General features: G+C 36.8%; 1 protein-coding gene and 1 long non-coding RNA gene across 3 annotated transcripts; one reads left to right on the top strand and one right to left on the bottom strand.

The window, feature by feature from the left end:
* Positions 1-8302: 8302 nt before the first annotated feature.
* On the top strand, positions 8303-13794 carry LOC147866646 (uncharacterized). Of its 2 annotated transcripts, XR_015529511.1 has the most exons (3): positions 8303-8411; positions 10967-12972; positions 13149-13794. It is a non-coding gene; the product is annotated as an uncharacterized LOC147866646 (long non-coding RNA). The 2 variants fall into 2 exon arrangements; XR_015529510.1 differs by lacking the exon at positions 10967-12972.
* Positions 11104-15987, bottom strand: LOC147866647 (ABC transporter G family member 1-like). The gene is made up of 11 exons (XM_087317098.1): positions 15296-15987; positions 14666-14745; positions 13957-14246; positions 13347-13518; positions 13165-13248; positions 12838-12966; positions 12524-12718; positions 12346-12432; positions 11974-12246; positions 11681-11788; positions 11104-11592 (listed from the first exon to the last, which is right to left on the bottom strand). The coding sequence occupies exons 1-11, from the start codon at positions 15636-15638 to the stop codon at positions 11326-11328; spliced, it is 2028 nt and encodes a 675-aa protein (XP_087173224.1). The 5' UTR covers positions 15639-15987; the 3' UTR covers positions 11104-11325.
* Between the last annotated feature and the right edge of the window lie 6675 nt (positions 15988-22662).

Genomic DNA, 22662 nt, shown 5'->3' on the forward strand with positions numbered 1-22662 from the left:
TTAATATATCTTTCTCTCTCTCTCTCTCTCTCTTGCAACATTCATTGGTAAAGTTCTTGAACATTGAGAGTTGCTACTCACTTTCACATGTATAATGTGAAATGTAATATTTTTGGTCTCATAAGTCATATTTGACCTCCGAATACGATAATGGAATATGTCTATCTATCTCTCTAAAGTGAAGCAATACTCGTGAGTGCCCAAACTTGATCACTATATCGTACAAGTTTTGTTGAAAGTACCACACAATAATATAATGGCGTGGCTAGATTGGGTTGAGTGTTGTATGTTTGGCTTAGTTCATCGAGCAACATGCCACTAATCCAAAATACTTGTTCTTGCAAATTGATGCTTGTCTTCTCGATTGTTCAATGTATGTTGAGAACCCTTTAAGAAATCACCATGAGATAATTCATTTAAGCATTTCCTTTGCACCCCCAAATTTGGGGGTAATGAATTATATTTCAATTTGATTTATACTATTTATAGGGCGAGTCCACAAAATGCATGGGAAACTAAACTTTTCGTTGTATCATGTAAGTTGTGTTGAAAATATTTGTTCGTAACTACTTCTCAATATTATCTTGTGCCTAGATTGAGTTGAGCATAGTACACATAACTCAAGTCATGGACTGACATGCAATCGAACCAACGTCAACAAGAATTTGGATGTTCTTGCAATAAATGCTTGCGTTTTTTGTCCTACAAAATTTAAGATTGGCTAAGTAGCACTATGCAAGAACCCTCCATGGGATCATTCATTTTGACATTTCCTTTGGATCAAATCTGTGGGAAAGAAAGTTTTTGTTGCTCAAATTTACTCTTGCTAGGACTTTAGGAAATGTATTGTTCTTAAATTCTTGCTCCAAAGTGAAACAATTGATAGGTTGCTTTCACTCACTCTTCCTCACACATTATAAAGGAAGTTCATGCTTGGATAAGTGTTGTGTTGCTCTAGTTCTCTCATTCTAATAGAATCACATGTTTGGAAAAGTGACATATTTAATTGTGGATTGCAACATGGCATGCCTAGTTATTAACGTGCGAGTTGGAACCATTATTGACATGAGAGATGCATAAGAAATGTAACAAAACGACCATAATCAAATAACTTAAAGCAACACTATTAGATGTGTATGGAGCCTATGTTGAGGACATGGGTGGAAAAGAATGGTAAGATGGCACATTGTTGTACACGGTTTGCGAAAACTCAAAATAAGGATAAACAATAGACCGTGTACAATAATGCACCAATTGAAAGTGTAAAGCTTCACATAAAAAGGTTAGGTTTTCAAGCAATACCTTTTATGACACTTGATATCACTGTTTCTCTATGAGTTTGGTACATGAGATTGTGGCAACATATCTAAGTCTACTTGAAAATTTTCAAAAGCACGTTTTAACGATTTGTTTGCCTAGTCAAAATTCAAAAGTCATACATGCTAATACTTTTGGAGTCTATACCACTTCCTATTGAGATCATGGACATTGACATAATAAGAAGTAAGTAAACCTAATTAAGCTCTCAAGAAGTAATAAACAATAGGCAGTTATCTACTTTAAAGGTTACGATACTAAAATCCAAATGTTTTAACAAATATTCTAGAAATATTTTATTTGATTCTTAAAAGGTAGATTGAACATTCACTACTTAGTTTGTCTACTTTTTCCAAGGCTTTAATATTGACATTTCAGAAAGCACAACGAGTATAGACCTCATCAAAAGAAAAAAATTGTATATCATATTTAACGGAGTAAGATGTTTTTGGAAATATCCGATAACTAGTCACCATTCACTTTATCTTGATAGAAACTTTTGGTCCTAGCATGTCTTGTTGCTCACTTCTAAATATCTTCAAATATCCACAAGGTTTGTGGTTGGGATTCTCAACAATAGGTAATCCATCTTCGTTTTGTGAATGAATGTTACATTATGGCGGACATTGCAATGTGGTTTCATGATGTTTGATCATGCAAACATATTTTGGCTTATATATTTTCGTAAATATCTTTTTTTATACAAAAAAGAATATACTCCATTAGTTAAAATGTACACAACTTAGATCCCTTTATCGGGTAGTCTTTGCCTAAATTATCCTATCATTTATGAGCGATCTCACTTATTTATCATACACATCACTTGCATGTGTCTCTAGCCAAACTTCCATACACATCACTTGCATTCAATATCCCACATGTCATCTTGTTCACACCACTCTTTCAACTAATGGGAGGGGGGAACAACCATACGGGTACCTACATATTGCCATCATATATCCATTCCATTTGTTGTAGCCATCGGTGTAGTACACCAACGTTTTCTGAAATCCAGCCTAATTAGTTCTAAAGCATCATCAGTTCCATCAATCCGCTCATATTGTGCTCTCAATGTAGTTATTAATGTGTGCCATATTAGCTTAATCGATTCAACTGGAGGGCGTTTGTTTCCTGAAAACACCCTGGTACACCTTGCCATCCATATGCACCATATGGTAATGGGTGCAAGCAGCATCCATAGATCTCCAAAATCTTGCTTGCAAGTATGTCCCTAGTTGAGGGTGAACAAGCTTGAGGGCAAAAGTAATGCCCTTCCCTATAGAATTGTTGCCTCGCGACATTCCCATAGGCAATGGGAAATGCTTTCTAACTGTCCACATGCAGTACATCTAGGGTCTACATTGGGGCCTTTGCCCCACTCCCTATTGGCAAGGCTCTATGCGTCGTCAAGGAAATCCTCGTGTGTTTGTGAAATGAAGCGGGACCACCGGGGTCATGGACCAGAAGGATTCGATGTTTTTACTGGCGTAAGCACTTAGAAAGTATTTAAGATAGAGAGAGAGAGAAGGAAATTTTAATTTTGAGTTTCAACCTTGCCTTCAATTTTGAGAGACAAAATACATCACCAATAAGATAACTAGGGTATTATTATTATTATTTTCATTCAATACATAGCTTGATTGATATCCTTTTCGTTTTCTTCCTTTCTTTTATAGATGCCCCCATGCATATGATGCATGTGAGGGTGCAAGACATTATTACAATGCATGATTGCCATTTGGCGCTCATCCAAGCTCTCATGTATGATAATTTACATGTGAAAAGTACAATGATGAAAGAAAATTTTAAGGAAATAACTTAGGCTAATGGCATGTCAATTGTCTCCTATCTTAGAAGTGCAAGGTTTAAAACCTTACTTACACCTTTGTTATGCACAAAAATGCTATTAGGCCCTAGGTTTATTTTCAAGTGTTCGTGTAATGTGCACACATCACATGAGCACGTGTTTAACCTTATATCTAGCCTTTCTTTTCCAATTCTCATTTCGTTCCTATTTACAACATGTTAGCGTACGCGCGTGACCATCACCCCTTTCACACGTGCACATTCCACCTTCTCGATTTTGTCCGTCCCACACGATTTTCACACCATTGCCGAAAATCTTCACGACAATGCAATAAGCCATAAACACATCCTTATCTTGCGGTCATTACTGTCATGCCATATCATTTTCCAGAACTTATTTAATCTCCTTTCACTAATGCCCTCATGTATCTAAAATTTATGTGTTGCAATATATTCATGCTCTTGTTCTAGAATAATTTGCCTCCCAATTTTCGTGTTGTACCTGAAAATTTCAACCACCTTTGCACCCTCAATTCATCCTTGAGTTCTCCATAAATACATCGTTGGGTCCCATGATAGTTGATCCGAATGCCCTTCTATTGGCCAACACATTATTGTCGATGTGATCTCCCTTGGTTTGGGGTCAATCATCATATCTTTTCCATTTTTTGCAATCAGTCTAATCAACTTTTCGCTTTGATAAGTTGGTTGCTCACATATTGTCATTCCATTCTCTATTTTATACTAGCATGCCTCATTAGATCTTGCGTTCATTCCCTTAATTCTGATTAGACAATTCTCAAAATCTATAAGTCATGTCTATTCAGTTTTGGACATTATATCTTCATCTTCCCACATCATTAGACAAAAATCTCTTCCAGTCTTGATTTTTCTAGCCTTTTTAGTGCCCACATCATTAGAAAGAAATCTCTTCCTGTCCACTAATGCATTCCATTGGGCATTGATTAAGTCGGCCCATTTGAAGCCTGATTTTTGTCCTATCATCAACCTATCCACATCTCTAATCAGTGGGTTCCATACAATTGGCATGTACATCCGGGCATATGCATCATTTCTCCACCTGATCTCCTTTCTGATTCCTTGCCATGCTTTCATAATTCCAACAACACATAGACTATGCATACATCCCCAATATTTGGGTCGCATTTCTGGCACAAAACCACAAAAGGAGTTGCTTGACCAGCTTCCACCTTGTCTCAGTCGCCACATCTTCCATCTACGTCTCCATAAAATTTTCCAAGGAGCCTCAGGTGGTTGCAAGCTCCTGACCACCATTTTGCCTAGCAAGGCCTTTGTTTGCACCATGGGATCTATCAATCCCACCCCGACTTCACTTTTTCCTTTTATAAGTGTGGTCCAAACAACCTTTGCACGAACTTGTTTTTCCTCCGTGCCCCCCATAAGAATTTTCTGGTAATCCTTTTTATCAATTTCATCGATTTGGGCACGATTATCCAACATGCAACAATATGCCATATAGTAGCCATTAGAATCTGATTTGCAATCACAATCTTGCCCGCAAAGGATAGTTTTCTTGCATTCCACCCTATTAGCTTCACTTTTATTTTGTCCACTAGTAGATTGTAGTGTTTTGATCAATCGATGTCCATACCAAATTTGAACCCCAAGTATCTAATAACTTCTCCTCTCCTCAACCATATGAAATTGGGGTCTAGGGCCCAATTAACACGAGCTTATTACTGATCCAAATGCCCAATGATTTATTCCAATTTATTTTAGCAGTCGATCCCCTTGCACTTTGCAATCTGCCCAAGTTGTTTGCATCACCCTTGACATAAGTCGTTGTGTCATCAACATATGCAGTATCAAGCACCATTGATTTCCTGCATCTTCGAGCAAGTGGAGGCCTTGTATTTGCCAAGATTTATCAGCAATTTGATAATGCAAAGAGTCTTCTACAATGATGTATAGGTACGGGGCCAATGGGCATCCTCGGCATACCAATCATGACATCTTAAAGCTCTTCCCCATACTTCCAGCCATTAAAACCTGGTTGGATGCACCTCTGTAAAAGGCACCCGTTCCAAGGATCCGTTGTTGTTCAAAGCCTAGGGCCTCCATCGCTGCTTCTAAGAATTCCCATGAGATCCTGTCATATGCTTCTTCGAAGTCAAGTAGCATTACTATCAAGTCCACTTCTTGCTCCTTCGCCCATACTGAGTATTCCCAAAAAGTTATCACATTGTCAACAATGCTCCAGTTTTCCCAGAAACCAGTTTGTGTTGTATGTATAATGTCCCCTAGTACCATTTTCAATCTCTTACTTACAACTTTGGCCATTATCTTATAAGCATTGGTGAAAATCGTCAATGGTCGTCAATTATCGATCGTTGTCAGGTCTTTTCCATCCTTGGGTATTAAATAAATCATTCCTCTGCACATTGTTGTGGGCATTAATCCTTCTGCCATAATGCATTGCATCCTGGCCAACTTGTCATCCTTAATTAAATCCCAATGTTTGATGTAAAAGAATATAGGAAGTTCATCAATTCCTGCACAACTTTGTTTGTTCATGTCCCAAATTGCATCCCACAATTATTGCATACATCTAGGGGTATTTAGCCAGTCCATCATCTGAATAGTAATTTTCCTTGGTATCCCATTTATTATATTTTTGAAGGCATCTTGATCAATTTGTTCCTCTTTGCATACATTTTGTAGTTGAGCATGATGGCTCGTATCTATTTCAAGCATTTCCTCATTGCATGTGGTCATTGTGCCATCTGTCTTTTTTAAACATGAAGGTTGAGTCCCGGATCCTCTGCATTTGACAACTTCAAAAAAACCTTTAGTAACCCGATCTCCTACCCTCATCCATCTTGCTGCATTACTTCGATAGGCGTAGGTAATCCTTATATCCAATTTGCTTTTGGCCTCCTCTAGCCGGGCTTCAATCCATACATTATGCAGGCATAGTTCTCTTAGTAATTACATAGAAGCGAGAGTCCATTGCATTCTCTACATTTTCTCCCTGATCACTTTTCTAATTTCAATCACTTTCTTCCGAAAAAACCATGCACATTCCTCAAGTTTCATAGGTAGCCTATGAGCAGGATTAAGGTACCTCCATTTGATATTAGACCATATTTTTTGTATATCATTAGTCCATTTATTATCCATAACCAATTCCTTGCTCACCTTCACATTATGTGGCCTGCATCGATTGTTTTCTTGTATATGTAACATAACTAGTGTATGGTTAGAGAACATTGTTCCAGGATAAATAATACATTTTCCTTCCCTATCAATGAGCTGAGGGTCCAAATACCATCTGCCCAGCCTAGACATCGTCCCCCCATGCATGCTTCCTCCTACTCTAGAGTATAGAAGAGATTTTACTTTTTGCATTTGAAAGTTAGGTGCATTCCAATAGTCTATCACATTATATGCTAAACGAAACTTATCCCATGCATACTTATCCGCCCCCCGCAATGTGCCATTTGCATTTCCTCTTCTATTTCCAAATAAGAAAATAATATTTTGGCGAAGATTTTCATATATTTAAAAACATGTAAACCACACATTTATACAAAGGATGTCATATCCATGGTGTACTAAAATGTGAAGATGACCAATTAGAATCTTGTCCTAAAATTAACGGGGATTGATCATGTTCCATAATTAGAAAATATGTATATTATAGGTTGGATATTATATGAATGATCCAATTATTTTGATTGTTATTTAGATGTGGTGCATTATGTTGGAGGAGCTCTACAAGATGGAAATCTCACATACTAGTTTAGAACAAGGCTTATTTGCATTAGCAATGATAGCTAACGTCAACCCAATTTGAATATGCAAAAAAGGGCACTTTAGACAACTTGAGGCATCCACCTATAAGTGTCTTATATCCATATGAAAACATTGTATCGCCCAAAAGATTTCATGGTCATATTCATCATAAATTCAACACTTCTATCTCTTGTGAAGTTTATAACAATGTTATATGGTTATCATTCGTATACTAAGGCATTCAAGAACCTTTCAATCAAGCATATTTTGGACACAAATTTGAGCTTTGAGGAAATGTTATGTCATAAATATATCTCCTACAATGGAGGTGGTTGAAGATTTAAATAGATTTTCCCAAAAGCTCTTACTGAATGGATTATTGGAAATCAAGGATAACTTAAATTGGTGAATGAGTATGGCCACGAGTAGAAATTGACAATGGTTTGGGTTTGGCTTAACCAAATTGGCCTTGTCTGAACCAAACTAGTTAAGGCATTGCCTAGTTTGGAAGTTTTCAAACTTGAACCAAACTATATCCTAAACCAGTTTGGCCAAAATCAGTTTGGTTCAGCTTGAGCCTTGCCAAACTGGGTAAGGAAGTGCAAATTGAACTACCAAACTATTTAAAAACCGTTTAACGACTCAATTTAGGTTTGAGCCGAGCCATTGCCGACTCCTAGCAATGAGGAGAAGTAAAATGAAAAACTTTCTTCATGAGCAAAAAGCAACAAAATGAAATCGGGGCTTTGTAAGATTTATCTCTAGATGATGTTAGAAGGAGAGCAATGACAGTGTGGATGGCCACATAAAGTAATCGAAAAGACAAAAAACCTCATCATTTGTGATAAAAAAAACTAGGGAAAGGTGATAATGGAATGTGAGCCAAATTCGCGATAGAGCATAGTGGTAAGACCTAATTTAGGGAGTTATTTCCAACTATCATGGTTAGGTGAAAGACATTAACTTCTTGTTCTCTTTGTTGGTCAAAGCATCCCTCTTCATCTTTAAACAATTCTAATCGCACTTTCTAGATTTGTTAGCCACTTCCAGTGTTGCTATTCTCTGTCTTTGTCTATCTCTAGCCACTTCTATGTACTCCTTAGGCTCACTAGGAATCATATATCATCACCATCTATAATGATGGTCACAGAAGTGCCATCATCACAATCATGATATAATCTGAATGGTGATTATCACGACATATGTTCAACACCTTTACATGACAAATTGTCTCTCGAGTGGATGAACATTCTCAAATGATGGTCATAGTGTACATATAAATAAATAAATACATAAATAACTAAATATAAATATAAATAATAAATAAATATGTACTTATATATATATATATATATACATATATGTAAATTGTAATAATGTACAAACAAAAAAGGTAGTAAAAAATATATGAAGCAGGCCCTCATTTCGTAAAACCCTAGACAGAAACCGAACAGAGGAAAGAAGCTTGGTGATGAACGATTGGCGATGGATCTGCTTCATAGTCTTTAAAGGTATTTACGACCCTTTCCCCTTTCCCCTTCTATCTGTCACTGTCTTTCTCGCTCAAAAATCATGCGTTTTTCTTCTCATTTTGAGCAACGAGTTCTCAATGTCCTTGAATGTAATCAAGAAAGGGATGAATCCTGAATTTTGAGTCTTTCAGGTCAAGAATGTCTAGATCAAGTCAAGAAGGTGAAGCATGAGACTCTTCATTTTATGTAAATCAACTCAAGAAGAGGGTTAATCAGAGATTTTCATCATCTAAATCAAGGGAAATTGTCAGGAAGGGAATCAAGAAAGGGTAAAATATGAGATTTCTCACTAAGTTAAGTTAAGGTGAGAATGGACGTTGTCATTGTCCAAATCAAGCCAAGAAAGGGGTGTGAAGAGATTGTTCATTGTTTAAATATGGTCAAGAAAGGGGATAAGTCTAGTAACGTGAGACTTGTTTTTCCACAAGTTCACTCATGAATTTGAAGCTATCTTGCATTGCAGCATCAAGAGATGTGATCTAAACCCTAAGTTGTGGTCTGTATATTCCTTGTGATCCCACACCCAAGTATTCAGCAATCTGATAATTACAGTTTTTTATCAAAATAGAAAGTGAGAGATGATATCTCGCTCCAATCTTTTATTTCCTGATGTAAGAAATATTTACCAGAATTTGATAGGGAATGAAACCGGTTTAGGGAACTATCAGAGGGTGATAAAACCGCACTCCATCGTCGGGTCTAATCCGAATCTGGTGACAGTGAATTTTTAAATCAATCCTGCTAATAATTGTCCATCCTTTTGACCAGTCAAGAATTTCATCAAGCCTTGGTATCAGAAACGTGTCTTGGCTGTGTTTTCGTTCAGTGTATAATAATCAATATGCATGTGCCAAGAACCATCTTTCTTTTGCAGAAATAAGGATTTGAACTGGGCTGATTTATCCCATTCTCTAAAAACTCAATTACCTGTCTCATAACTCTTTTTTGTTTAGTGGACTACACCCTGGAAACCAATAAATATTTTTCAAGATAAAGGACACTATGCCTCTAATTGTCCTCAACTGAAGGATGCCAAACCCAAATGCTTCTTCTTGACTAATGCCTGATGTTTTTTATTTGCAATCCTGCAATGAATCCATTGCTTTATGAAAATATTGGAGAAATATGTAGGATCATACAGCTATAATGGTTATTGAACCTAACGCTCATGCAAATATTATTACTTCATCATTGGTAACAAAGTTAGGCATTCACCCAAAGGAGATCAGATCTATGGCTGAACAAAATTGGCATATTCTAGTCATTTCAAGTCTATTATCACAATACTTAGAAAGCTTCCTATGCACATTCAAAGATACTTACGTAATGAATTTTACATTATGCCCTTGGAAGATGGAGATGTGTTGTCGGTAAGTCTTGGCTTGTTAGGCTTCATGCACTGGTAGATGCCTACAACAAGAAGTTTTTCCTTCATAAAAGGAAAGGCTTGTGTCTTAAGTGTAAAATTTAGAGGCAAGTCTATTCCTGTTATCTCAGCTTGGTCTTTGCAAGGAAAAATCACGTTTCTGTATACTTGGTCTTTACGAAGGATGTTAATGCACAGGAACTGGAATCTAATTTCACTACATTAGTCAGGGAAGTCTTCTTAAATGTGTTCATAAACATTTTTTTCCAAAATTCTCTACCAGGAGACTTATTTCATGTAAGGCTCAAGGATTACACTTCTTTTTCTTGATACATATTCCTAGGGAATTTCTTATCAATCCCTTGGCTTGACCATGTTGGAGGGTGACAGCCCTAGAACTGATTTCTCGCTTTCGGAATCTATTGGCATATGTTCTCTCTCGAGATTTACTTTATTACTGTATGACTTTTAGAACTACCACTACATTACAACATTTCATGCATCGTTGTTTTCTCGCCACTCCACCACTTGAACTCATTATGTACCTAGGAGTATTTTATCTCCTTTCATGAATGCACGGGTTACAAAAACCACACTCATTATTGTATTTAAATGCTTTGAACCTCATGAAGAAATGTAGTTCTTGTTTTTGCTAGCCTTGTTGGCATCTTGTACTCTTTATAACTGTTTTCTCACATGGTATCAGAGCTGTGACGTCTCCATAGCCTCCACTCATATTTCTTTCTCCCATTCAACTCAATTTTCTTCGAGTAGTCAACCACTTGTTTCTTTTTTTTCCATTTGATCTTTCCCACCCTACAGAGAACACTCTCCAAACAGCCATATATTTTCCCACTTGAACTATCATTTAGGAAGTAGCTAGCCCTTCTGCACCTAGTTATGACAAAGTCGTTTATAGCTTTAGAGGAGGGATTCATGGTTTCCAAATGCCACTATTATCTCTTCCACCATTCTGCAACTTCCTAAAGAGTTTATTCTAGATGGAAAAGTGGTTCATTATGGAGAAGTGAGAAAATGGGAAAGTCTATTCTAGATTCATTTTGGAAAAGTCTTTTCCCTGCACGATTCATTATGGACAAGTGAGAAAATGGGAGCATTAACAGGTCCATCCTATCTAATCTAATTTAACTATGTGCATGTGTCCCAGATGTCCATGTGGCATTAAATTTCAATCGGTTATTTCAATATGCAATTTTCATAATGATGAAGTCCATTTCTTGGATTCCACGTTTTTGTCCGTGATATCAGTAAATATACATTGGACAGTATCCTTACAATAGAAAATAAGCCTTCTGAAACTCATCAACAGTGTCACATTTCGTGAATATTTTAAATACAGCTTCTGCATTTTTCTGTTCTTGATACATATTTGAGGTTGCATAGTAATGCAATATGAAAATGAACTGCTTTTAGCACCTCTTTTTTATTTTCTTACATATGCATAGGCCAGGTTCACTGAAAATTAAGTTCTATCTATATCAAATGAACCTCATCTACTGTTTATCACTAGTCATCCTCTAGTGTCTTTGGAGTTGTGTAGTTCCCTGAGAACATATCTTTCATTATAGGGGCTAACTTCTCCCTTAGCTTGGTGAGACCAAAGAAAAAGAAACGGTATAATATGGCCATTCCAAATAGAATCAAGAGATCCAGCCACTTTGAGAAGCTCTTTACTTGATATATATCCGTCAGTATATACTCTCCTGATATTCTAGGTGCCCCAGGTATATTGCTCTCAAATGAGAGACCTGGAAAATCATTCTTATAGAGGCCCTGTTATAGTTATGCAAAACAACTAAAATATCAGGGATTGCATCACATTTAAATAAACCATACTATCGATCTTAGCCTTGTGAAATACCTCAGTAGCATATGCGTGGAAAGCTATGTAGGATATTGGATATTTCCATACGGGTTTTGGAATGTCATTAGGCAAACGGAAAAACCCGCCAGTCAACATGAACATACCCTGCAGAAAACAGACAAACGTTTTAGTATGAGAATGACTCTGGTAATGCATATACATGACTTATTTGACATAATGAATCACATTCTGAGCTCTAAACCCTGAACTTAAACCTTAAGGATGCGGAGACATATGAATATGGGTTAATTATTTAATCAGGAAGTGAAAAGAAGATTTTACACAAGTACCTGAATCCCTGCACCTGTGATGATTCCCAAAAGGAAATCAGGGACAATGCTTGCAACCATCATCATGAGACTTTCCACAACGAGCATGCAACTATAGAGTGTAAGAACATAGTATAAAAATCGAATAAAACCATGATGAAGATCCACCAACACATAGGCCAGCGCCCCAGGAAATGCTGATATGAGAAACAGGTATGGGGCTGATGAAAGAGTGTTTGCAACTACAAAGGAAGCCACTCCATAATGCCCATTCAGCCTCTCCCTCTGAAATACCTGAAAAGCCAAAAATCATCGATGATAATTATTAATTAATGTCAAACATCCATCTTTGTTATGCACATAAGTATTCTTTGAGCATGCTACATTCTATACCTTAATATCTTCCACAAAAGCAGGGAAACCTCCAATTGCCATGAAAGTTAAGAAAGTAGACACAAACACGATAGAAGATCCTCGAGCCTGAACAATATAATATGCATACATAAGATGAATGAGGATTTTTCCAAGATAGGTTGAGTCGTACTAAGTACCAATAGGTTGATATGCACACCTGTATTGCATTGTAGGAAGTTCCTACTTTGTAGTATACTGTACCAATACAAATACATAGTGCCACATATATACCAAGCCGAAGCCAATAATATCCAAGATCTCTATACATGTTTTTGAATGATCTTATGGTAAGAACTTTAACTTGGGTAAAGAAGCTGGCAGGGTTAGGTGCAGCCTGTAACATCGGTCCATCCTGGGATGCCATCCACAAATAGAACATCAATTAAAATGTGTGCAATGTTGGGCTACAATTCTGTCTGCTGACCAAATTAATCTTTAGTTTATCCGTATGTATGAGGTGGATTTTTTTACCTGCTTTGAAAGTGCATCCACATGGTTCATTACAGGTCCCATATACAAGTCCATATAAGCTTTGACTAGCCTGCTTATAACTTCCTCAGTTTTCAGCGTGATTTGAGCCCCTGTTTCCACGTCTGCAGACTGCATGTAAGCAAACATAAACATCTTTTATACTAGTTATGCAAACATAGATGTTCCCCATGTTGTAGTATAGTCATGTGTCATTACATATTCTTATTGAATTCGGAAATGTAAAGAATGAAGTGGTTAAAGAAGGTGCCTATCCTGCCATTCCTAATATTGTCTGATCAATTGATTGACAGAATCTCAAAAGCTTACTTCAAAATCCTTGTTGATTGTCCGAAGATAGTGATCTGATGGATTCCGAAGGCTTGGGCAAGGGAAACCATTGGAAGAAAAAAACTATACCAAAAGGAAGCAATGATAATCAGCTATATAATAATCAGGGCTTCAAATAAACCAGATCCTAACATTCTGGGAATAATGCTCTGAATATTTACCTCTTGAGCCTGTGAGGTAATACCAAAATAGACCGTCTTTCCATTGGAGAGGAGATAAAGGAAATCAAAGAGCTCAAATACATCACTGCTAGGTTGATGGATTGAGGCAATAATTGTCCTTCCGTCTTGGGCTAAATGCTTTAACCGCTTTACCACATGGAATGCTGCTGCACTGGGGGCAAAAAATGTAAAGATAAATTTGGATTAAGTCTGTATACTTAGACTACTTGATTTGAATGATCCTACCCTAGTCCCTAGATAGTAGATCTAGTGATAGAATAAATTTGTATATTTAAACTATATAATTAGGATGATTGTAGTCTATTTGTGTATATGATTAGATGATTCATTGTCAAATATGTCATATGAATCAGGCCTATTATGCCATTTTTATCTTTTATATGCAAAATGTTCTGCAGAATAGTACACAAAATTGGTTTTTCAAGAATCCTGTGCATATATGATTAGAGCAATTATGGTCTATTATGCAAACATGACTCTGGATATTTTGTGATGTTTGCAAGGTTTATATGCTAAACTTTCAATGCTCCTAGTCATATCCTATATATGGTCAATTATGCAAAGCATGCATGATTCTGGACTTTTCTACCCGTCAAGGCCACTAGTCGGTTCATCCAGAAAGAGCAGTTGAGGGTGAGTGAGAAGCTCGATGGCAATGCTTACTCTTCGTTTTTCACCTCCGCTAATCCCTCTGGCTCTCCATCCACCAATCCGAGTATTTGCAGCATCATGAAGACCCATGTCTTTGATGGTACTCTCAGCCCTCTCTCTTTTATCTTGGATAGACATGCTGCTTGGCAGCTGGAGTTGAGCTGAGTAATGCACTGCTTCTCTCACTGTCAAGGTTGCCATTAAAACATCGTCTTGGGTCACATAAGCCTGGGACACATACCACGTGATTGTTAATATATCTAGTTGTGGATCCATGCATAATAATTGGAGAAGTGTGGGAATTCTAGTCGGTGAGTTGTAGGATTACTGTGCACTTACGTTACTGATAATTATCTCATTTTATGTGATGATAATCATTATTGTTCCTAGTTATGATTCATAATACAATGAGCCTATCCATTTTAAGATAGTATATCAGCATGCTTGATCAGTGCACAAATTTTAAATTCTGATTGTTAGTATTAATATCAGTTAGGGATAAGATTTAGTGTGTTACAATGCACTCTGACTGACTTTCTCTATGCTAGTTCTTCCTAGCAGTAACATTCGCTAGTCAATTAGAGTTGGTGAAGTCTGGTAATGCTTGGGATGACAACTGATCCATCATTGGGTTGTGAGGCACTTACTGAATTTCCATATGTTAAGGTTTGTTTGACGCCGTTAACAAGTATTTCTCCATTCTGCTTTACATTGGAAGAAAGCCTCCCTGGAAAAAAGGAGAAGGAAGCTCAAATCTAGAGTTGTAACTACCTGTTAAAGGATGCAGGTTACTCAATGGAGAAGGCAAGTAGAGAAGCCCAATGAAATAAAAAGAGTTAGGTACCTCAAAGAGTAAAACAATTTAAGAGAATGTAAAGAAAAGATATAATAGCGCAAAATACCAAACTACCTTGTAACCTTTTAGATATTTACCAGGTTTCTCTTTAAGTTTTCAAAAAGTGATTAGTACCAATTTAATATGTAGGGATGTAATATCCATCAGTAATGGGCATTTTGGTCATTTGCTTGAACTAAAGTAACTTAGGAGAGTCAACAAGGTATCCATAATTAATACAGAAAAACTCTGGAATAGCTTCGATCAACATCTGAAAGAGCTGTATAATGCCGTGCTATTTGAGCAATTACATGGTCCATTCATCTGGATTAAGTAAATGCACAAGAGAATTTATGCAAAGAAAGAAAAACTCAATGGCCTTTCAAAGTTTCTCTTAGTTAATTCAAACTAATTTACAAGAAGGTAGAAAAGATATTTGTACCTGCAAGAGTGTCGAGAAGAATGGTTTTTCCAGAACCAGAAGGTCCCATGATGGCCATGATGTTGCCAGGCTCAGCATAGCCAGTCATGCCATGTAGGAGGTGACGCTTGTGGCTATTGGACTTAATAGAGACACTGACCCATAAGTCCTTCCAAGTGAGGGTAACTGGAGTTGAAGATTCTGGACGACGGCGATTGAAGTCAAGTTTGCCCATCTGTATGTCTCTCTGTGAGAGAGGAGAAGGGGTGGCTCCATATTGTTGTTGGTGGAGTAGCAAGGGAGCAGGAGACCTGGTGGGTGATGGGGAATATGGGTGTGTGTTGATTTCCTGCACATGGGTCATGTTGCAATAAGAAAAGAAAAAGAGGAAAGAGAAGAAGAAGAAGAAGAGGAAGAAGGAGAGGGACTTCCTGAATCTAGAAATGAGAAAATGGGATGCTATACATTTCACTGAAGCAAAAGAACCAGTTAGAGGTAGGAAGGAGGAGCAAGGAGTGTGTGACTGGAGGTGGAAGGAGAGCTAGGAGCTAGGAGCTAGGAGCTAGGAGCTAGAAAGGAGTATCACAGAGCTAGAAGCTAGAAAGGATGAGGAGAGTTTGAAGGGAACATGCATTTAATGCCATCTGAGTAATGGTAAGGGAAGGAAAAATACGAGAGCTTGAACACTGAGGTGATGAATGTGTTGTATCTCACTGAGCTCTGGCAGATATGTGTTCATTTTTATATAGAGTTATGGATGATGAACAGAGCTTGTTTTTTTTCAATTTTTATAAGAGGAATGAACAATTTACAAGCATTTATGTGATGGGAAGGATGAAAAAGGGAGGGGCCAGAGTTCTGATGAAAAAGCCCCGACTCAAAAGTGTCTCTAAAACTTTTTGTCAAAAGTCTCTGCCATGTTTTTTAGATTTGGATATGGTAAACAATGGCTACACACAAGTGTGCTGAGTTAGCATTGAATTTCACACTACCAAATCATGTCAGTTTCGTGCACCACTTGCATACACCTTCCATGATGAATCGGTTTCGCATGAGAGAATGAGCCCTCGTCCATTGAGGTTCTCGATAAAGCAAAGAAAATGCACTCGTGCCTTACGTCAATTTCGATTTCAATTTCGATTGGCACTTGGTATCCTTGTCGTGAAGAGACGTGATTCATATGCTCCTTGTATGTTTGTTCACAATGATGAATAACAATTTACCATTTTAGGAAATCATGGTTTGGTGCCTCACGTGGCTACATGACAATTACATTGATGAATGAATATTGTACTTCTCATGATGTGAGAGATTATTGTCTTTTTTATCAATGTGGTAATTACAAGCAATGGTTGCAAGATTATCTTGTGATGAATGTTAAGAAAGCCAAATTTGGATTGTATTGCTACATTGTAATGTTCTTTGTCGCCAACGAATCCGTCCTAATCTAATTTATTCGTAATTTCCTAATAGAACTTTATCAGCAACCACTCAATTCATTATCCAAACATCTAGCTACGAATGCTTCACATAATACTCTTTTGTGCAACGATTCCATTGATTGGTTGAAGACATCTCTAGTCTAGCATAGATCTATGGTTAATAGGTACATCATAAAGTTGTGGGTTGGTGTAAGACATCTATTTTCATATAATTTTTACGTTTGAGTAACGTGATAGTGGAATACGAAGGTAGGGAGGAACGTGTGAAAACCATACTTTCAAAGATGAATGATGGTTTTGCATTGGAAATTAAAATAATTTGGGATGTATCGAAATGCAATTCATATATCTTCATTTGCAAGAACTTTATGGAACTTCAAATTTTTGAACAAAAGAAAATTGTACTTGATGCCACTTTTTGTGGTATTATACATTTTCTCTTTATTCAATCAAAAACTTTTTGATTCAATGTTTGGAAGTTCGTGTTTAGGGACAGGTCAATTTTTGGTCAAATCTTAACATTTGTACAACGATTAAGTGCATGTCTTTCTCACAGATTTCTAGCCGAAGGTTTGAGAAGCACTTTTGGTAATCTCTATTTGATTGTTTGCAACTTAGAGACATCACAATGCAAATTTACACTCTTTACATTGAGAGGCTTCTAAGTTCTTTAATGTCTAATTGACACTAGTATACTTATCTTTATTCTTTGTGGGTTTTCACCACCCTTTCAAGTTTCCCACTAGTAATAAGTTTGACGACAAGTAGGGATCGGCAATGGCTCGGCTCAAGCCTAAACCGTTTGGCTTAGCCGGCTTAGTGGCTCGGCTCGGCTCGATTTAGGCTTGAACTTGCCTTAATGGTTTGAGGTCGGCTCGGCTTGGCTCGAGCCTCTCCAAACCGGCTCAAGCCGGCTAAACCGTTTATAAACTTTAGAGAGAGGGGGAGAGAGACAACAGACAAGGGGAAAGAGAGAGAGAGAGAGAGAGAGAGAGAGGGAGGGAGAACTATACAACGTGGAGAGAGAGAGAGGGAGGGAGATAACATATAAGGAGAGAGAGAGAGAGGGAGGGAGGGAGACAACATATAAGGAGAGAGAGAGAGAGAAAGAAAGAAAGAAAGATATATTAACGTCTTCTAAGGCCAAATTTGGCCCATGAGACAATTGGTTTAGAGAGAGAGGGAGAGCTTGTACAATGTATACTATATAGTATATAGTGGATCATCTAAGAGAGAGAGAGAGAGAGAGAGAGAGAGAGGTTTCTAAACCGGTTTGGAAACCGCTTTACAAGCCGTTTACCAAACCAGTTTAGGATAAACCGGTTTGTGAACCGGCTCGGCTCAGCTCAGGTTTGAGATCCTGTAAACGGTTTAGGCTTAGCTGGTTTGGCCTGATCCAAGCCAAACCGGCTAAGCCTAAACCGAACCGTTGCCGATCCCTAACGACAAGATCAAACTATCTTAAACATAATACTAACACCTTCCTTACACACATGTTACACCAGATTAATCTTTGACATGAGTAGCTATTATTATATTTTATCAATTCCATGCCTTTCAACCACGTGACACTATTTTGTGCTTCACATTATTGAAAGTTCTCATTGATGATGATGCACTATGAATGATAAAAGGAAGTTGTTATGACATTAATAATGATTGAGACACATTGTCCTTTATGCCATTAGGCTTTACATCATATATGGTACAAATTGATCAAAGAGCTTTGGAAATGGTGTCACACAAAAGGATACAAAAAGAAATTTATAGATTACAATGGCAAGTATGGTAATGTGATTTAGAAGATACTTTTTTTAAGGATGCTTTCTAAATTATTGAAGATTGTTTTCCTTTGTAGGCTCTTCCCTCTCGACAAGATGTAATTTAAATACATGAATATAAAAATATGTAAATATGTTTGGGACTTAAGGGTATCTCTCTACTCTCATCTTCCCTTTCTTGTTGTCACTCTAGTGTCCATTCTCCCTACCTAAATATGGCCTTTTGTGTAGCACTAATACAAACTCTAAAGTTCGAACTACTGTAAGTTCTTGGAAGGTTTCTTCATTGAAAAATATTATGGCATCTAGGAAGTAAATAGTGATCCATGAGTTTTCGACATTTTTTCTTATCACACTATCAAGATTATTGAAGGTAGGATTAGAGTACAATCATAGACATATGGACGCCATATATACACACACTTGTGCACATGGATAGATACATTAAGCAAGGCATAATTATGCACAATGCCATTGTCATACAAGTTATAAGGAAAGTATAGAACTTGTTGTACAAGTCTAATTATATAAATGGACCTAAATATACAGTGTCATTGCCAATTTGATATACCTCAACATTTTGGGTTTGTCAAGTTGAACTTCATTGAAACATTCTATACTAGATAAACAGTGCATCAATTTTCAATGGATGTTATTACATGAATAGATATATGTAGTCTATTTGTGTGTGTAAAACTACATTACCACATCTTTGTCTAATACAACCCTTGTGATCCCCACTACTTCATTAGTAGCGATATGGTAAGGTTATTATTATGGCTTATAAAAGTAAATTGCACTCCTCTTGATAGATCACTTCATGGCTCACATTGTAGCATCATTCGGATGGAATTTAATCTATTTTGATGCATTTATTGTGCAAACCTATATTAGCTAGATAGAAGAGGTTCGAGAAGTTTTATGGCTTTAACTTCTCTAGCTTTAGTGTCTTAGAGAAAGATGTATACATAATGCATGCATATGCATTGTGCATATGTGTATCTTTGTCACAAATATTGCTCATGTGAATTTGAAGTTAATCCTGTTGCTATCTAGGTGGGGTTTGTACCATTGATTTTTGGTCTTATACTTTTACATTGTGCAATAGATGCATCAAATTTCATAGTACTTTGCCACGTGATGCTTTACTTGGTATTCAAAGAACCCCCAAAAGAACAAATTAGATTGGTCTAATATTATCTTGGACATTTACATGTTAAATGCCCAACCTAATATATCAAAGTCATCTTTGTCCAATACTACTTAAATCCCAATCATCATATTTATACTTAAATGAAACTACAATATGTGCATGGCTTATGTATAGTAGTGGTGCATCGGAGCAATATGCCCACAAAATACATCTAATGAACCACATATGTATATGTCATCTCTCACCAATGCTTGGTATATTCATACGTTATTTTGCTTCTCCAAGTGTTTGTATGCAAGTTGTATACCAAGGTGGAAGGGGAGACACAATAGGCCAACATTTTGTAGCATTGAGGTTTTTATTGGTAAATGCAATATAGGCTTTACCTTTTCTTAATATCAAAGTAGTTTCTTTTACAAGAGAGGGTGTCCGAAAAGCTGTTTTAAGATTCTTTTCCGTTCCATACATAAAAATGTGAAACTTTAATAATACTAACCCGTCAAATTTAGGTCCTGTAATAGATGGAAGGAGCTACATGACGACTTGTGAATGAGCCTCCAAAGATAAGGTCAATCAAAATTTCAAAGGACATTGTTTGCATATCTACCAACAAAATATTTAGTGTGTGGTCCACGAAGAGAAATCGATTGAAGGTGCTTTAAACCCTTAGGTGAAGTTCAAAAGACAATGGACAAAAAGTATTTAAATTGACCTAGGCAAATTGCAATATTAATCATTACATAAAAAGATTCCCGGGATCTGTTTCAACTTCTTTCGACTTAAAACTGTGTTTGATCCATAAATTGTATTTGCTTTAATAATCATGTTATATAGATAGATGTCATGGGTGATGTCAACATGGTCTACGTTAAGGAAAGAAGAAATTGTACCATATTGAAAGGAGTAATTAATCTAGATGTAAAAGGCCGGTGGAAATGATGCAAGAGCAAACAAAATTTATGCATTACATTGAAAATTTCATTATTAGTACTTGCTACACAAAACATAAAGAAAGGAACAATCATGTTGACAAAGACACTTTGTCTAAAATCACGGTGGGTGGAACGACCTCATCATGCTAAACGTTCTCTAGGAATACCTCTATCAATCATATTCATATGTTCCAAAGAATTGAGAAGTAATTTGTTTCGGGCAAATCCAACCAAAATTTCACCTTTATCACTTTGAGCTCCTCCAAATATTGTTTCTAGTATTCATGGTTTTTATATTGTCCGTAAGAGACATAACAACTCTGTAGACTGTACACTTGCTAGCTTTATAGCATGTTCCTTCCTCCCAAAGTCGAGAACAAGAACTATAGCATTTGCTAAAAGACAAACATAACATTATCAAAAGATGATGCAATACATTGCACAAAAAAACTTCAATACACATTAATTAAATAAACACACATGTGATAAATTGATTCAATAAACCAACATAAAATTATATGAGGATGAGATTTCTACAAGTCTGATATTTTCTACAATACATGTCATGACATATTTGTTGATCAATGCCATGGTCCAAATCTTCATACATTTCCATTGGCTTCACACAACCTCTTCAAAATTGGTAGCATTTGGTGTAGTGATGACCATGCATACATCAATAAACTTAAATTTTTATAAGAGATTTGGTTTTCATTTCACGCACTTTAAGAAACCTCTTCTCCACATGCAACTAATGACAGTGGCAACATGCACTCTTCTTTGAAGCTTCATTATCCATGGGAAAGATTGCCCTAGATCATGTTATATTGATGTATGTGATTATTTTTAAAACAATTTCATCATAGTTCTATGAGTAAAAGAACTTCGCAACAATTGATCACATGACACAATAATTCAATGTCATGCAAACACAATTTACATAAATCTTTCCTGGGATGATTGCACAACACTTGTAACCACCCTCTCATGTATGCAGTAAATTGTCCAAATCATTATCATAGTTCTATGAGCAAACAAACTTTGCAATAATTGATCACATAACACAATAATTCAATGTCATGCAAACACAATTCACATAAATATTTCGTGGGATGATTGCACAACACTTGTAACCACCCTCTCATGTATGCAATAAATTGTCCAAATCATTATCATAGTTCTATGAGCAAAAGAACTTTGCAATAATTGATCACATAACACAATAATTCAATGTCATGCAAACACAATTTACATAAAGTAATCATGTGCACATTTTCACCTTTAACACATTGAATGCAATGTCCATGTAATGATGTGCAAAGCTGTTAATGTTAATGACAATTATGCAACTACCTTTATTAAATAAAATTTCCAATTAAAGATATTGTAAAATGCATCAAACTCTTCTTTCCTTTTCTGCTCCATCTAAATCCTTTTATAGAGTTTGGTAGTACATTCCAAGATACATTCAATTATCTTGGCACACGTATATTTACTCATCTAGTTACCTCTAACTAACCTTTTAATAAACTATGGTATAACTCCCCTAACCTTGGTTATAACTACTTGGGTTAGGTGAGGGTGCCCTATGGTTTACCACGCGATCCCACAACTCCCCCCTTCAAAAAACCAGAGTATGTCTATTGTGCTTGATGGTGCCTCTACTCTGTTGCTATGGGGGCTACATCTGACGCATTTCCATTGTAGATAGCGTCTCAGTTGCTCATATTCGATGATGGCTCTAGTTCTTCCTGCTGGTTGGCTATGTTTGAAGGGTTTTCTCATCATCAAAGGAGACATCGTGGTGAGTTGCTTCTTGTGATGCTTGAGTTGTGACATATGGCTTCATCCGTATCACGTTATCGCGGAGAATTCCGGCTACTAGAGGAAAATGGGGTTTGAATACGTGTGAACGAGGGTGTGCGTTGATGCACTCAAATATGCCTTTATGTATTGACACACGTAAATAGTGTAGGGCTAGTAGGTGCTAAGGACTAGGATTCAATAGGTACTTTAAAGTTCCCCACGGATAGAGTAGAATATGGGAGTTTGACGCGAGGAGATCGAGGAAAATCTCTGT

This window comes from Azolla caroliniana, unplaced genomic scaffold (genome assembly GCF_043228905.1).
Source record: "Azolla caroliniana isolate FFs.n. ecotype wild unplaced genomic scaffold, voAzoCaro1.0.p SCAF_3, whole genome shotgun sequence".
Taxonomy (NCBI): domain Eukaryota; kingdom Viridiplantae; phylum Streptophyta; class Polypodiopsida; order Salviniales; family Salviniaceae; genus Azolla; species Azolla caroliniana.